The sequence below is a fragment of the Phaseolus vulgaris genome, chromosome 11 (genome assembly GCF_000499845.2).
Source record: "Phaseolus vulgaris cultivar G19833 chromosome 11, P. vulgaris v2.0, whole genome shotgun sequence".
NCBI lineage: Eukaryota > Viridiplantae > Streptophyta > Magnoliopsida > Fabales > Fabaceae > Phaseolus > Phaseolus vulgaris.
Genome location: NC_023749.2, coordinates 53,005,703 through 53,023,217, shown reverse-complemented (window position 1 = coordinate 53,023,217; position 17,515 = coordinate 53,005,703). Strand labels below are relative to the sequence as shown.

General features: G+C 32.0%; 2 protein-coding genes across 5 annotated transcripts; both read left to right on the top strand.

Moving 5' to 3' along the window:
• Nucleotides 1-555: 555 nt before the first annotated feature.
• Nucleotides 556-8,838, top strand: LOC137819679 (uncharacterized). Of its 4 annotated transcripts, none has more exons than XM_068623605.1 (19): nt 556-649; nt 746-915; nt 1,025-1,085; nt 1,339-1,375; nt 2,123-2,253; nt 2,393-2,503; nt 2,583-2,691; nt 2,920-3,053; nt 3,469-3,608; nt 4,437-4,487; nt 4,572-4,654; nt 4,756-4,810; nt 4,892-5,006; nt 6,027-6,528; nt 6,600-6,813; nt 6,909-6,979; nt 7,518-7,686; nt 7,784-7,913; nt 8,002-8,838. In XM_068623605.1, exons 2-19 carry the CDS (start codon nt 817-819, stop codon nt 8,676-8,678), a joined length of 2,889 nt encoding a protein of 962 aa, XP_068479706.1. In that variant the 5' UTR covers nt 556-649; nt 746-816; the 3' UTR covers nt 8,679-8,838. The 4 variants fall into 4 exon arrangements, with proteins under 4 accessions (XP_068479706.1, XP_068479721.1, XP_068479713.1 ...); XM_068623620.1 differs by having other exon boundaries at nt 559-649; nt 2,396-2,503; XM_068623612.1 differs by having other exon boundaries at nt 559-660; nt 2,396-2,503.
• A 2,479-nt stretch (nt 8,839-11,317) lies between these two features.
• LOC137832405 (protein CHROMATIN REMODELING 35-like) lies at nt 11,318-17,218 on the top strand. Its single transcript, XM_068640565.1, has 7 exons — nt 11,318-11,387; nt 11,475-11,549; nt 12,299-12,963; nt 13,953-14,153; nt 14,440-14,613; nt 15,098-16,824; nt 16,917-17,218. The coding sequence occupies exons 2-7, from the start codon at nt 11,501-11,503 to the stop codon at nt 16,918-16,920; spliced, it is 2,820 nt and encodes a 939-aa protein (XP_068496666.1). The 5' UTR covers nt 11,318-11,387; nt 11,475-11,500; the 3' UTR covers nt 16,921-17,218.
• The last annotated feature ends 297 nt before the right edge of the window (nt 17,219-17,515 follow it).

Here is a 17,515-nt window from a genome sequence, read left to right as displayed (position 1 = left end):
ATTTTTCTCCTTTTCACTCTAATAAATGTTTATGTTTATTCTGTTCTTATTAAGAATTCTTTTTAGCTTAAATATAAATCATTTTTTAATTTACTTATCAAAATAACTTTATAAGTAGTATTTCTCTACTTGTTTTTACATATTGTTTTATATATTTAGAATACATTCATACTTTTTTTTTCTATTTCAATTAAAATATGACAAAAAACTCTCAAGTATGCGAATATAAATATTATCTAATTTTTTAAATAACTTATAAGTTTTAATGATATTTTACTTAACTAAGTTATGATATAATATTAATTTGTATTTTAATAATTAATTATTTTTTGAAAACAACATTCATCAAGTTTTGGAATAACACCATTATTTTCATTTGATTAAAAACATCCAATGTAGAATTATTGTGCGGTATAGAATAAATCTGGAAGAAATTTTAAAATAATTTTCAGTTAGTAATAATTAAATAAGGGTAAATGAAATATTTTAAACTTGAATAATTAGAAAACCAAACATGTAATTAAAAATTTATAAGAATACAAATTTTACATCTTTAATAAAATAAGGGTTTTTCTTCTTCAACAAAACCCTGGTTACAGCGCAAACTGCAACCCCTAACACAGACCCAACTCAACTCTCTCTGCCTCAGGTGGCGGCAACGTAATTTTTTTTTAATTTTTCCATTTGGGTTTTCGAATAAACGAGTAATCGTGTATAATGCTGAATCAAAATTCCTCCTTTACAGATACAAGGATTTTTGGTTGAGAAACGAAGAAGAAGAAGAAGAAGGAGAAGAAGAAGAGGGTGTGAAGAGAGATGGGAAAGAAGAACAAAGTGAAGGATAATGGAGGCAAAGAGCATTGCTCCTCCACACTTTTTGTCTCCAACTTGCCCTATTCCTTTTCCAATTCTCAGGTATTCGTTATTTCCTCTGTTCTTCTCCATTCATTGTTACTTGTTAAATATGTTTTTTTGTTCTGATAATATATTTTCTATTTTATTTTGCAAAAAAATGTAAAATCAGTTGGAGGAGACGTTCAGTGAGATTGGACCTGTGAGGCGTTGCTTCATGGTCACACAGAAAGGTAAAAGTTTAGGTTTTTTTCATGAGCTTAGTAATTGATGTATATTAGATTATGCATATAGATTATGTATGTGGGTCAAGAGGGTTGAGCTTAGTTGAAAAGGGTGAGAAAATTGTTCTAAACTCCAAGATATGTGTTCAACTCTACTGGTAAAAGAAAATTATGTTTATAGAGACTTCAGGCATAACTGAGGTGTATAATATATTTTGCTCTTTATACTCTAACATCTTTTTCTTTGGTTAATAATCCACAGGATCAGCACAGCATCGTGGTTTCGGTTATGTCCAATTGTGAGTTTATATTTAGCTTCCAAAAGTTTAATTTGTTGTCATCACATTCTTTGGTTGTCTTATCACTAGCAGTTGTCAGCGTACTCTGGATTTGTTTGGAGAAATTTCTCCATAAGAACTTCTAGGAGAGAAACACAAGAAGAAAAAAATGAGATGGACTTCTTAAAAAATGAGACGGACTTCTCTCGCAGAAGTTCTTGTGGAAAAGTTTGTCCAAATAATAAGCTCTCTATGTCATGATTGGATATTAATTTTTATATGGTTTCTTGCTCATGTTTTGACTAAAAAATCATTCAGTTCAACTGAAGCTGTCAATAAATTTGAATACTCAGTAGTCAGTACCCAAGTGAAAGTTTTCCCTTTTTGGAAAATGTCCTCAAATATGGACTGGAATATGCTCTTCTTGCTATTGTATCTCAGTAAACCTCCATGATCCTGTCACTAAGTTGCTAAGAAAACTTAAAGCACCATGATTTATGAAAATCACTCAAGATATAAATAGACAAAGTTTATTGTGGATATTCAAGTTGCATAGTGTAGTGCTTCAATAATATGAAACCTGTCTTCTGTTGATGGTGACTGTGCTGTATAACAGTGTTGTGGTTATTGGTAAATTAATCCATAATCATAATGTTCGTTGTCTCTATTTTTGTTTGAAATGTATGGTTCTTCTCTCTCAACTTTATCAGAATTAGAATCTGTGACTTAGCTTTTTTTTAGTTTGTAATTAATTGTTTCCATCTTCAGTGCTGTTGAGGAAGACGCCAACCGTGCTATTGAGCTGAAGAATGGTGTATCTGTTGAAGGCCGTAAAATTGGAGTGAAGAATGCAATGCCTCGTCCTCCCCGTGAGGAACGAAAGTCGAAACCAAATAAAGGTTGATGCTAACTTAATTATGGCTCAGCACACTGTGATATTTTCATATTCCATGTTTGAAAAGTTATGGAAATTATTTTAACCTTGTTGATACTTTTATTCCTTTGTTTTCTCTTCCCCCTCTTTCTTTCGTAATGTAGTAGCTAATGTAGTAGCGGGAACACCAGATGATCTTGTAAAACCAAAAGATGATGATGTGAAAGACAGCATATCATCTGGAACAGAGAAGCATGTTTCAGTTTTGAAGGAAGGTTGTGAATTTGTTTATACGATTATTTTATATTTTTTTCATTTGTAATTTCCCCCTTATTTTATGTTTTTTTTTTCTAGAAGCACAAGTCACAAGTAAACAGAAAAGCTCTAAGAAGCCTGTGGAAACGAAAAAATCAGCTCTTTGTAAAGATGCAGCAGATGATGGTGGTTGCTCAGAAAAACAGAGGTATTTACTTATCTGTTCTCTGCAATTGTACTTAATCCAACCTTTCTAAATCAGTTAGTTTCCAAAGAGATAAAAGATGAATCCAGGAAGTTGATTTTAGCATAGCTATGATTAAGTGGAAATGACTAATGAGATGACCTGATTCCAACTTACGGATGTATCTTATATTTGAATTATGTATTGTTCCTAAAATGCTGTTTCTTATTGTATTTTATTTTTTTTGGACAGGGTTGCTAGAACTGTTATTTTTGGTGGCCTTATCGATTCTGATATGGCTGAAGAAGTTCACAACCAAGCCAGAGAGATTGGCACTGTGTGTTCTGTTAACTACCCTCTTTCAAGGAAAGATCTTGATCAACATGGTAACTGTGGATTTTGATCTTTTCAGCTAATGATATATAATGCAGAGGAAGTAGGTTTTTGTGTTTATCTAGTACCGTAACTTGTCAGTTATATTTAGAAGTGATATAAAAAGATCTACACTCTTTTCTTTTTATTAAATAAAACAGGCTGCATTAGTGTTCTTTGTAAGATTTGACCTGTTTTATACTTGGTGTAAAGTCATTTGTAATTTGTGTGTGAAACTGATTCTAATTAGATTTGCCATGTAATCATATTGAGTGATGATATGGATGTTGAAGTTTGTTCTTCCACTGAAATTGTCAAAGAGGTGGCTTTCCAGCTAGAACGTTGAACAAGATTTAATACATTACATCATTTATTCAAAGATTCTTTAAATTTCTTGGGATTGTATAATTCATTATGGAAATTTTCCAGGTCTCATGCAAGATGGCTGTACCATGGATGCTACGTCTGTACTTTATACAAGTGTTAAATCAGCCCGAGCTTCTGTTGCAAAGTTGCATAAAAAAGTGATAAGAGGGGAAACAGTTTGGGCCCGCCAACTGGGTGGAGAGGTAAAGTACTTGTCGTAGAACTCAACAGAATCAGTACAATATCATCAGCTCCAGCAAAACATAATTTGTATATGAATAACTGCCAGCTGAGAGAAGCTGTATCATTTTGTTTTGTATTCATAATTTGCTTGATGTCTTAAAATTTGTTTTCCATGGTACTAATTAGTTATATTGAATGTTATTCATTTTCTAAAAACTGAGTAGGTCAAAAACCTGTTCTCTAAATTTATTTTTTATGCAAAATTCATTACTCGTTATTAGTAGTAGTGAGTTTTTATGTGTTGCTTCTAAAGGTTTAATAGGATTTTTACTTGGGTTTGGTTTTAGTCTCTGTTTCCTATGCTTGAGCAGAAAAGTATTTTCTTATTCGGTGTCTCCATTTTTGTGATGTGTGTTGCTTCTAAAGGCTTGATAGGATTTTCACTTGAGTTTGGTTTTAGTCTCTGTTTCTTATGTTGGCTTAGAAAAGTATTTTCTTATTTGATGTCTCTATTTCAATACATGACAATATAGTCTTTGAAAGTAGGAGTTGTGTAAATGTATGTACCCTGCCCAACGTTTGGAAGTCTATATGGACTTGGAAGAATTTTTTAGCCTGGTTGGAATGCATTTAGTAACTATAAACTGTACTTTGTCAGATTCATCTAATAATCTATTAGGTGGTGGAATATAGACTTCATATTGTTTATGCTTTATGCTTTATTGTTGTTTTTTTCTATGATTTTTAATTGTTTGTAGGTGAAGTTAACTTCCCTGTTTACTGTTTACTGTTTATGATCTTGAATGAGATATTTGTTTCTTAACAATTTTCTGCTGTATGTGGATCAGGGCTCCAAGACTCAGAAATGGAAGCTTATTATCAGAAACCTTCCTTTCAAGGTTCAATGCATAGAATTAAAAAAACTTGAATCAAATATTTTTGGATACCTTGACTTCTGACTAGTTGACTAAACATGGATGCAGGCGAAAGATACTGAAATAAGAGATATGTTTTCATCTGCTGGATATGTGTGGGACGTATTTATTCCACAAAAGTCAGACACAGGGTCAGTTCTTTCTACTTTTCCTTGACTAAGATTTTCAATATGCTATCATACATAATGGTTTCTTAAAATGTTTTTCTTTTTCCATCTTCTCCTTTGTGCAGTCTGTCTAAGGGCTTTGCATTTGTAAAGTTCACCTGCAAACAAGATGCAGAAAATGTATGAACTGTTACCATTGTTTTATTTTATTTACCTACTACTGTTTGTGTTCTGCATATAAACTTCATTTTCCTTTTTCAGGCCATTCAAAAGCTGAATGGATCAAAGTTTGCTAAACGAGTCATAGCTGTTGATTGGGCTGTTCCAAAGAAAATATTTAGTAGTGAAATGAATGATCCTCGTGCATCAGAGAAAGGTAATTTTTATCTTCAGTGAAAATGGTACTTTCATCAGCCATTCTTATTGTCTATATTTTGAAATTGAATGAAGTTATGTAATTTTTATACGTTGTCTAGGTCTTATTCATCTTAGTTTAAAAATATAATTTTGCTTGCCCTGCATTGCTCAATACCTGAGGTGGATTGCTTAATCAGTTGAAGTTCCTTTTGGCGTTTCAATGCAGAAATGTATACTTATTTGAAGTGCTCTCCTTTATTACCAATTATTTAATAGTACTACTTTATGAGGTATAAATATTTTTATTTGGAAAACTTCTTGCCAGCAATATTTTAATGGAGTACATTACGTTAAAACATGGTGCTTGTAAGTGTTCTACTGTTGAATTAGAAATTGGGACTAGTCTATCACTGTTCACATGTTTGGGTTTTAACCTCAATTTCTCCATTACGTTAGTCAGCTGTTTGGTAGATTTGTGGAGTAAAAGGCCAGCTTCTTGTTATGTGGCTCAATCTTTATTACACTTAACTGAATACATGTTTCGTATAGTGTTCCTCTAATTTCTATGTTGTTCTAAACTTAAATAAATTCTTCAGTGGTTAATAAATTGGAGCCATGCTGCTGAGTTGTTACAAACTTAATTATTGTCGTTGACTTTGTTGGAAATCATACGTTTTTTTTCTTCTGGAATTTCAAAATTTAAGTTCAATAGATTTCTATTTGGTACTATCTCTATGTTGAGGTAAAAGTTTATTGATTCTTTTTGTAACCTTTGTGATTTCCCTGGTAGATTGTGTATTCATTTAGTGCTTTAGTTTGGTGCACCATTAATCATAATGTATTCCTATACTTGTTTCTTCATGAACTGCTAACATAACATTTGAAGTATTGAGTCATTGTTCTAGTATTCAAATATACTATCTATCGGAGCTTTACATAAGTCTCACTCTTCATCTTTGCCCTGTTTATTTTAGTATGCCAAAAAACTTTATTTAGAATATAAACTATTTAAATAATACGTCCTTTGCAATTTCTTCAGGACAACAAAACTTGAGTGATGAAGATAGTGATGAGGAAGATGTCGAGCTTGTTGATAAAATATCTGGTCAAGGAGATGATAATGATATGAACAGCCCTAGTGCCATGGAGGAAGAGGGAGCTCCTCCTGAAGATAATTTTGACGAGGAAGCAGACCTTGCAAGAAAGGTTCTTAACAACTTGCTTGGATCCTCAAGCAAAGGAACATCTGAAAACAATGATTCTATGTTGTCCAAAGAAAAGAAAGAGTCAAGATCGGATGAAGATTTTAAGAATGCAGATGGAAAAGTATCCGATGATTCTGAAAAGGTTTCAGGTGCTTCTAATCCTGAAATTTCCAGCAAAAACAACTTATCAAATCCTAACGGAACCGAAGAAGATTTGCAGAGAACAGTTTTTATAACTAATCTTCCCTTTGAATGTGATAACGAAGAAGTAAAACAACGATTTTCTGGGTTTGGGGAAGTAGAATACTTTGCTCCTGTTCTCCACCAAGTTACCAAGTATGTCCTAGTGTTATTTTCTGTCTCTATTTCACTGGGCATTATTCATAGTCCCCTTTTACTCAATGCAGGCGACCAAGAGGAACTGGTTTTCTAAAGTTTAAAACTGTAGAAGCAGCTAATACCGCAATTTCAACTGCTATTGCTGCTTCTGGGACAGGTATTTTACTTCAGGGTAGACCATTGAAAGTTTTAAAGGCTTTGGATAAGAAATCGGCACATGACAAGGAACTGGAGAAAGCAAAAAATGAGGTTCACGACCACCGAAATCTTTACTTGGCAAAGGTTTGTCTTCTCCTTTGTAACTCTTGTGGAGTACATTGTTGAAGCTGATAGATATTCATAAGATTAACATTTTGCATTCTACTAAATTGTAACAGGAGGGACTTATTCTTGAGGGATCTACAGCCGCCGAAGGGGTTTCAGCCAGTGATATGTTAAAACGCCAAGAGTGAGTATGGTCTAGAGTGCTGGTGGTTTTATTATTTAAACTCACATCTACGATGTTGGTTTTAGTTATTATGGGATGCACAACTTTTTCAATTTCCAACTGTCAAATTGTTATAATAGACCACTGATTCTCCATTGAGGGACTGACCAGTTGGTTCATGTTATGTAGTGGACAAATATGTGCTGTTCTTACCCTATGTGAACATAAGGAAAAAAAAAAGTTGTATTGTGTTCTTCTCTTTGTTTTCCTTTTTCTTTTCATGCTTAGTTTTTGTTGGGAAAAATCAAAAGAGGGCTGGAAAGAAGGCCTCTTGATAAGTTTAGATATATTTTCTAGCTCACAATAATTCTTGGCACAATCCATTTTGTGTATAGATCAACAAACGAACTAATATCATCAGTGGTACTATTCTGATTTCTGTATGTTATGTTGCATCTGATCTTGCAAATGTAGTGGTTTAAAATGCTATCTTCTTTCTCAAGTGTAATTCTTCAGCTGGTGTTAGTGCTCAACATATAGTTATTGAAATTTCATATAGGTTGGAGAGGAAAAAGAAGACAAAGCTTCAATCTCCGAATTTTCATGTTTCGAGAACTCGACTCGTGGTCTACAACTTACCCAAGTCAATGCATGAGAAAGAACTCAAGAAGCTTTGCATTGATGCAGTCATCTCTAGAGCTACCAAGCAAAAACCTGTAATTCGGCAGGTTGGTTAAGTAGATCATGACTTTAAGTTGTCAATTATTGTTTCTCTAAAGCTTTAAGGGTGTCAATTTTATAACAAAATATATGTACAATCTGCAGATAAAATTTTTGAAAAATGATAAGAATGGAAAGGTAGCTCAAGAACGATATTCTAGGGGAGTTGCCTTTATTGAATTTTCTGAGCATCAGCATGCTCTTGTGGCTCTGAGAGTTCTCAACAATAATCCTGGTACAACCATTTCTCATCATCTCTGGGGATCACACTATTTTGTACTCCAATTTCTGTTTAATTTGAAGTTTGCTTTCATTGACAACAGAAACATTCGGTCCTGAACATCGACCGATCGTGGAGTTCGCGCTTGATAATGTTCAAACACTTAAACTTCGGAAGGCGAAGCTACAACAATTTCAGCAGCAGGCTCCTCAAGATGACAACAATGCCATGCGAAATGACAAACCTGGCAACAAAGAAGTTCACACGCCGGACAGAAAACGAAAGGCTAGGGAGCATGGTGAACCGGCAAAGGAAACAGTACTGAATACAAATGGTGAATCAGAGGCAAATGGAAAATCCCCTCAAGGACAAAAGTTCAAAAGACAGAAAGGCAACAACAAGACCAAAAGGGCACTGAAAGAAAATCCAGAAGCCTTGTCCATGAAGCCAAAGAATAACCAAAATGGCCAGAAAAGTGGTGGTGCAGCAGTTGAAGATCAAAACACTGCCACTGCCACTAACAGAAGAAAATCAGGAAACAAAGTCGATGATGATACTGGATTTAGAAAAAGAAAGATGCAGAATCAAGAACAAGAAGCAGGCCATAAGGTGGTTTCTAAGAAACGGCCTAAGAAGAATAAAAATTCAGTTGGAAAGGACGTAGTAGACAAGCTTGACATGCTTATAGAACAATATAGATCCAAGTTCTCACACAAGGGTTCCCAAGAGAATGCAGAGAAAAAACCTTCAAAACAGCTTAGGAAATGGTTCCAATCATAGTCTACTTTTTCTTTGCTTCATATGAATTTTGTTACTTGTATTATTCTCTTACTGCCTTTGAAAAAGTTTAAGCAATCTAACATTAGTTGCACCATATCTTATGTTGTTTTGCCTTTTTTTGTCCCTAACAAGATTTCAAATATTGATGATTTTTCTGGTATTTTTTGCTGTGTTTGTGTTTGAGGAATGTGTGTGCAAAATATCTAATTGATTAAACCAACTAGTATTATTTAGTAAAATCATTTATTATTAATTTTTATACTTTGTTAGTTAAAACCATATTATACCATTGATTGATTAGAACATTGAAGAAAACATTCATACATGGCCTTTAACACTGTAGTTATTATTCAATGCATTTAATAAAATATAAATTATCAAAGGAAAATTCTAAGAATATTAATACAGCATCATAGGTGCATGCAAGTTTGTCCTAGAAATTATTGTTGGTAGTTTCTAAAATAATTATAATAAGAGTAAATGCACTTACATTAAACAATGGAATGTGATTAGATTATAATGACATTTTTACAATGATTGTGAGTGTACTATTTCAAAACAACAAGATATTTTAAAACTCAAGCTTTAAAAAAAAGAAAAATTCATAATTCAAACTGGATCAAATATACAAAAATATTTTATACTATAAAATTGAATACGAATCTCATTTTATCAGTTTAAATTAGATTTAAAATTTTTCTATAAAAAAACTAACTTCAAATATTCTTTGAAAAACTTCTTTAAATGTTGGAAAAGTGTTACAAAGGACTAAACAAGTTTTTTTTCAAATTAAACTTAAGATTAATGTCATTTTGGATTAATACAAAAATCCTTAAAAAGAGACAAAATCACTTAATGATATTCCTTTTAAATAGCTCATTTTGCTTTATCTATCTTAAGTAACACACTTGTTTTCTTCTTAACAATTGTCACTTTACTAAAGATGTAACAATTATCTTTTCCTCCTATATAGTAAGTTTTTTTATGCATTTTGATTTTGATAAGTTTTAAACTTCAAAGTTTGAACTCCAAATTAAAAGCTGAGAAGCAAACAAATCTAGCTTTTAAACATCAGAAAAAGGGATTTTTTAAATATTATTACATATCATAAATTTATCAATTTTTTTATAACAGTTTTAAAAAAATCATTACTTGAGATAAAACTAATATTGTCCCAAATAGATAACATGTTAAACTCAAATAATAATTAATATCTAAGCCACTTTTAGTGATTTGAAAAAAAAAATCAATTCAACTATTGAAGCATTAATTCTTCTCTTCCTAATTTTTCATCAAATTAATTACTATTCCCACATGAGTTAAAATTATGCATTTATGACACGCTTTCTAATAAAGTAGTTGTGCAGTTTCTATATATATTTAATCATTAAAATACTTTCTAAAATAACACATTTTAATTTTTGTTTTATCCTAATAGGATACTGTGTCAAATAAATTTAGGATGATAAATTTGGGATGATTGACTTACATTTGTAAGGAATTGAATCCTAGGTTTTATTTTTTTTAATTTAAAAATAAAAGAAAATTAATTTTAAAATAAAAAATTGTAGAAGAACACATATTTTAAAAAAAATATGTTGAGGGATAATATTCTAGAAACATAAATATATTAAAAAGTACTAATTTAAAAAATAATTATATATCAAAATAAATTCTATATTAAAATATATTTTGAGTCCACTTTCAATTTTTTTATTTATATTTTTTTAAAATAAATACATTTTAAAAATATAATATTATAAATTCTTTCATCTCTTTTAAATAATAAAAAAACAAAAACATAAAACCCAATTCTGTTTTTTTACACCAAATCGTGTTTAAAATTTGATTTTCTGAAATTGAACTATGAACTATTAGAGTAAATGATGCTAGTTGGGTAATTATTCAACGTACTATCCTATTTAAGTAAAAAAAGAAGCATCAAATTTTGCTATTTTTGTAAATTTTCTTAATCAGTTTGTTTTTCCATTTAACACACTAAACATATATGCATTTATTCTTGTCCTAAAATTCCCTTTTCAAAATATAAGATAATGTTAATTAATTTTTATTAATCATACCATTAATCAAACTTAAAATCCCTATTTTGATTAGATTTTTTTTTATAAAACTTTCATATTAGGTATTTTTATACAACTTTACACTTGAAGTCTCAGTTATACTGACACTAAGTAACAATGATTATCTATCATTATAAAAAGATATTATTAAAAAAAATACAGTAAAATTATAAAAAATTAGACAAAAACTTATATGTTAAAAAAAATATATGAATAGATTATAAATATTTATAAAAAAAATAATTTTATGTATTAAAAAAATAAAAATGTTTTTTAACTGTAATCAATTAACTGCGTCTATTCACCAATCACGCATGCATCATGATTGGATAGTGCTTTTGACCAACACCAATGAAACAGTTAAAAAGTTTGTTACCACGTGAATCTAACTGTTCAAATTTCTTGATCCATTTTCTTGTAATACACTCGCCGTTAATTTTGCATTCACACTGCATGAATGCTGCAGCTTTGACACAGAGGATCATGGAAACTCAAGCGTCGTAAACTCACTAGTTACTCTATAAAATGTTCAGTGCTTTCACTCTCTCTGGATTTCTCACACTCATTTTCTCTCTTCATCACTTCATCTTCTTCGTAACCCTCGTTCTCTTCTTTTTCTGCAATCGCTGTTAGAAAATGGATAAACTCAACACTTGTTTTTTATTGTTCTGTTTCTGTTTGTAATCATTTTATTTGTTTTTGCTTCGATTTTCAGTTTCTTCATTTCGTTGAAAGTTGCCGATGGAATCTTCTGATGATGTGTCATCAGCTAAACGCTACTGTTCAACCGGTATATTCCTCATTTTCTTGTTTTTTTTTTCTCTTTTATTTTTCTTTTTCTTTTACTTTGACATAATAAAATGTTGATAACCACTTACAGTGTCTGCATTTTCAATATCATTTTCGTTTTCTTAAAAAAAATTATCTATTTTTCTGTAGATTCTTTCAATTTTTTTTATTTATTTTAGGATTTAATGAGGATATTTTCTTTAATATTTTCGCGTGCAGTGTGGTAAGAAACTTAGATGTTGAGTCTGAACATTTTCATTTTTTTAAAATTTTATTCATTTTTTGGTAGATTATTTTAATTTATTTATTTATTTTAGGATTTGATGAGGATATTTTCCTTAATATTTTTGTGTGCAGTGTGGTAAGAAACTTAGGAAGAAACTTAGATAGTGTTTTTAATCAGAATTGGAATTTTAGCTGTGTAATATGCTTAATAAAACTTAAGAAAGGTTTGTATTATTTATGTGAATTATCAAGGTGGTACCTTTTTTACGCTAATCATGGTGATACTTGAATTTTAATTAGAGAACATAAAAATAAAATAAATAACATGTAAGGTGCTATTTTAAAGTTTTTTGCTTTGATTATATTTTATGATTTTCTTTTGTTTTGATTTGATTAGTTGGTGATTGGAGTTGAAACTGTATTGGGGTGTGTGTACAGTATGTAAGCATTGAGAATATTTGGTTGTGCTTCATGATGGAATATATCTGGAGCTGTTCTTAGTATAGTTTGATTTTGTGAAACCAGGATTTTCCCCTGGCCCTCACAGAGACAAAAGACAGAAGTTATCAGATGTCGATGACCATACGAATCCATTTGCAATTTCGGATGTTGTGGTTCGTATAGAGCATGGGAAATTTGGAAGTGTCACAAAAGAGATAGAGGCTCTTGTAGCCCGAAAAATGCAGATACTTGGACCTTACTTTGCAAAGTATCCCGGACTTGTTGATCAATTGATCAATGTGGTAACTGACCACGATGAAGACACTGCTATGTTCGAAGATCAACTAGACAATGGTTTGACATATCATAATGTCATAGATTCGGAGGGGAAGGATGTTAGTGCAGCTCCAATTCCTGTTATCCACATTGATTCAGATGTGGAAGATGATGGAGATGAAAGATCTATTGTTCCATTTCCTGAAGCTTCAGAGGAGGAAGATGATAGACATAATAAATCTATTGTTCCTTTTCATGAAGCTTCAAAAGAGGAAGATGATAGACATAATATATCTATTGTTCGTTTTCATGAAGCTTCAAAAGAGGAAGATGACAGACAAAAAAAATCTGTTGTTCCATTTCATGAAGCTTCAGAAGAGGAAGATGATAGACAAAAAAAATCTGTTGCTTCGTTTTATGAAATTGTGTTGCCGAGAGAAGTTGTACCATCTCCTGTTGTGATGAAGACAACTGTAAGTTTTTACTTAGTTTTTTAATAATTTAAATATATGAGTTACCTATATTGAAATAATGGTTACTAATATGCATTCCTTTTAATTTGGAATATAATAGTAACACGCTCCAAGGAGAAACAGAAAATAATTATGGATTGAGATATCTCCTTACAAATATGGAATAGTCATCAAGCAAGTAAAACCAATCAGATGATGAGAAAAGTCAGCGTGTACTCAAATCACCACCCAAAATCTCAGAATAATTCCTCCTTCATTTGGCTACCCTCCTTTTGCATATACAAACATGACTTATAGGCCTAACAGATGATTTAACAAAATTATAGCACTTTTTAATGTGTTGTGGCTGAAGTTTCTTTTAAAACATTGACTTTTTCTTGTATTATTCTTTTTTTTTTCTGATTTGAAGCATGAAACAAAAATCTTGAAAAATTCTCAATCCCTTACTTTCTTGACACTGCGTAGTTCTCTTAAAAAGAAGTTCTAAATTTCTAGATACTTTGGCTGAGTTTCACTTTTTTTCTAGTTCTGAAATTATTGTATTGGATGTATCGCTAAACTTGAATGTTTTGACGAAGTATGATTTTTACTTTGATCCTTTATATTATGCTTGGTGATTGGGCATTTGATGTTGTTTAAAATGGAAATAGTGGATGTGTTTGGATTTATATTTTATCTAGATGTCGTGCTATTTTTATATATTCTTTTTCTTTGCTCCTTTTAATCACATATCAATGTCGAAAAGGGAACAGTGAATGATGATATATGAGTTTAACCCTTTGCTTTTTTTGAACATACTGTGTGAACTTTTTTCATTTGAATCACTTAACATTTGCATTTAGGTAACTTCTTAAGTTTCTGTGTATTTAGATTTAAATTTGTAGCTACTCTTCATGAGAAGATGCAAGCTCTTTCTTCTTTCTCTTCATTTCAATGTAAGTTGTTTCACTAACATGCTTTACTGTTCTGTGTCGAACAATGCATTTTAGAGGCCGCGTACTCCCATGCGTAATCATGGCAAAAGTAAAGATCTGAAAATTGAGACAAGTATGGCGGATAAAGGTACCACTAGAGATAAAGGTGTTTATATCGGTGTAGAAGAGCAAGAGGATCTTCAGGTTGACACCGCAGATAATGAGGGCCTAGAAGATATTTGGAAGGAGATGTCAATGGCAATGGAGTGTTCCAAAGTATAATACTTTAAATATTTTTTCAATAGTAATTTTTGTCTTATGTAGACAAATGTAAATAATTTTCTATGCATGTTACCTGTTGTATGTATGTATAAAACATGTAAGGCTCCAAAAATTACATTTAAATATTACTTGCTAGTTTGTTTTTTGCTACGTAAAACTATTTGTATACACGTCGTAATTTAAATTTTAAGTACATCATTTATTACGTTGAAGTCTACCTGCAAATTGCAGTTTCAGGGTTACTTTGTCATTGATGTAGTTTAATTGTTCCCTCTACTAGGTTGTTTCCGCGAATCCTCTGCTAGATGAAGAAGTAGGAAGAGACCATGAAGAAGAAGAAAGAGATGAGGACTGCGATCATTCTTTGATTTTAAAAGATGATATTGGTTATGTTTGTCGGGTTTGTGGCATTATTGACCGAAGAATTGAAACCATATTTGAGTTTCAGTACAAGGTTAGACTATTGCTTTTGCATTAATGTTTTTTTGTTAAAAAACCTTAATTATAAAACTTCAATGAATGTGAAAAACATAAAATATGCTTTTAGTCTTATGATCGCTTTTAATTATGGGGCTTGAAATTAGATGCACAGCACATTAATTTTTGGGGAGACATACAAAATGACAAGTGAAACAGATCGCAACATGTCTTAAATAACCTCTTCTGATAATTTGCCAACCTCTACTGAGAAACTGTTTATTTTATTTATTCCACTAAATTTTCTTTGAGGACTGAGAAACCTCTTTATTAAACCAAAATAATATTGCAGGTAGATTCTTCATATCATGTGGACTTAACTGCTTCATAATACCTTGTTTTCATGCTCACGGTGTATATTCTAGACTAAGATTACTTCTGGCTGGGACAGGAAGTGTTAAAGTTTGACTTATTTATTATTTTTATTATTACTATCATATTAATTTTATATTTTATTGAAGGTTAAACGGAGCACAAGGACTTATGCCTCTGACTCCTGTAAGACCAAAGCAAAAGCAGATGTATTTGGAATTAACGTTGTTGGAGATGACCTCATGGTTACTGAAATCCCAGCGCACCCTAGACACATGAAACAGATGAAACCCCATCAAGTTGAAGGATTCAATTTTCTTGGTAGAAATCTTGCAGGTGACCATCCTGGTGGCTGCATCTTAGCCCATGCTCCAGGATCTGGGAAAACATTCATGATAATCAGTTTCATGCAAAGTTTTCTAGGCAAGTATCCGAATGCAAGACCCTTAGTGGTGCTTCCTAAGGGAATATTGTCAACATGGAAAAAGGAGTTTCAAATATGGCAGGTGGAGGACATACCTCTGTATGACTTCTACACAGTGAAGGCAGACAGCAGAAGTCAACAACTGGAAGTGCTGAAGCAATGGATGGAGAAGAAGAGTGTTCTTTTCCTAGGATACAAACAGTTCTCCTCTATTGTCTGTGATAATGGGACCAATAGTACATCATTATCTTGCCAAGATATTTTGCTCAAGGTTCCTTCAATTCTTATTTTAGACGAGGGACACAATCCTAGGAATGAAAACACAGATATGGTGCAGTCCCTTGCAAAAGTTCAAACGCCTAGAAAAGTTGTACTGTCAGGAACCCTTTATCAAAATCATGTCAGGGAGGTGTTTAACATTTTAAATCTTGTTCGGCCAAAATTTTTGAAGATGGAAACATCTAAGCCTATTGTGAGACGGATTGAAAGTAGAGTTCATATACCAGGAATGAGAACCTTTTATGATCTCGTTGAAAACACTTTGAAGGGCACAGATTTTAAAGGGAAAGTGGCTGTCATACGAGATTTGCGCGAGATGACAAGCAATGTCCTTCATTATTATAAAGGGGATTTTCTTGAAGAGCTTCCCGGTCTCGTTGATTTTACTGTGGTTCTCAATCTTAGCCCTAAACAAAAGCTTGACCTTGAAAGATTAAAGAAGTCATCTGGAAAGTTCAAGATATCTTCTGTAGGCAGTGCTCTCTATTTGCACCCCAAACTGAAATCTTTAGCTGAAAAATGTGGAGAAAATAATATATCTGATGATATACTCGATGCTCTGATAGAAAAATCAGATCCCAGAGATGGTGTGAAGTCCAAATTCTTCTGGAACATGCTAAATTTGTGTGAATCAGCCGGAGAGAAACTTCTAGTATTCAGTCAATATTTGCTTCCTTTGAAATATCTAGAAAGGTTAACCGTGCAAACCAAAGGGTGGAGTCTAGGCAGGGAAATATTTGTAATCTCAGGAGAATCAAGCTATGAGCAGAGAGAATGGTCCATGGAAAAATTTAACAATTCTCCAAATGCCAAAGTCTTCTTTGGCTCCATTAAGGCTTGTGGAGAGGGCATATCATTGGTCGGGGCATCACGCATAGTTATTTTGGACGTTCATCTTAATCCTTCAGTTACTCGCCAAGCTATTGGTCGAGCATTCAGACCGGGCCAGCAGAAGAAAGTCTTTGTGTATCGATTGGTGTCTGCAGATTCTCCAGAAGAGGAGGATAACAACACTTGTTTGAAGAAGGAATTAATTTCAAAAATGTGGTTTGAATGGAACGAGTATTGTGGTGATCGAGCATTTGAAGTTGAGCAAGTTCTTCTCAAAGACTGTAACGATCTTTTTCTTGAGAGTCCATTGCTAGGAGAAGATGTAAAAGCTCTGTACAAAAGGTCAGTCACCATTTCCCCCATTTTTTGTATATTCATAAGCTGCCAATCACACACTTTTTTTTTTCTGATATTTGTTTATTTTTCTATGTCAGGTAGGATGGGTAGGCAATTATTTTTCAGTTTCATTTGAGTGTGAGTAAAATTTTCTGAACTTGTTTGAGTTGCTGTAACCCTGTTTGCTTACTATTTGCCAATCATACACCTGTGTTTTAATATTTGTTTTATTTGTACGTACCTGCTAGAATTTGGCTTTCGATTAAAAAAGAATGAGTAGACAATATTTTTTGTGATTATCTGATTATATCTTAGTTCAGAACAATCTTGGGTTACCGAGAATTGAATGAGTTGTCCTTTAGTCTTTATTTTTGTGAAGTTTCATGTCACTGTTCAATTTTGTGACGTGTTCTTAGTAGTTTGTAGCAAATAGCAATTCTACTATCCAGTTACGTTGAATCAACTGATTATAAAATGTTCAAAGCCTTATATATATATAGAGAGAGAGAGAGAGAGAGTTTTATTATTTTATGAATAATTAATTAAAATATATTATATTTAAGTATATATAACTTTATATAAATATTAGCCAATTAAAAGTTGATACCATTATTCTCTGTAATACGAGCGGAAACACGTGTATTCACAATTTTTAAGAGGACTTCAAATAAATTATTTAAAAAATATTGTAAATGAT

Bases quoted from the DNA above. Each gene is read 5' to 3' on its own strand.
- LOC137832405 (XM_068640565.1), top strand. From the start codon at position 11,501: ATGGAATCTTCTGATGATGTGTCATCAGCTAAACGCTACTGTTCAACC. The intron at 14,154-14,439 runs GTATAATACTTT...TCCCTCTACTAG, and splicing joins TGGCAATGGAGTGTTCCAAA to GTTGTTTCCGCGAATCCTCT. The intron at 14,614-15,097 runs GTTAGACTATTG...ATTTTATTGAAG, and splicing joins TATTTGAGTTTCAGTACAAG to GTTAAACGGAGCACAAGGAC.
- LOC137819679 (XM_068623605.1), top strand. From the start codon at position 817: ATGGGAAAGAAGAACAAAGTGAAGGATAATGGAGGCAAAGAGCATTGC. The intron at 916-1,024 runs GTATTCGTTATT...ATGTAAAATCAG, and splicing joins ATTCCTTTTCCAATTCTCAG to TTGGAGGAGACGTTCAGTGA. The intron at 7,914-8,001 runs GTACAACCATTT...CATTGACAACAG, and splicing joins AGTTCTCAACAATAATCCTG to AAACATTCGGTCCTGAACAT.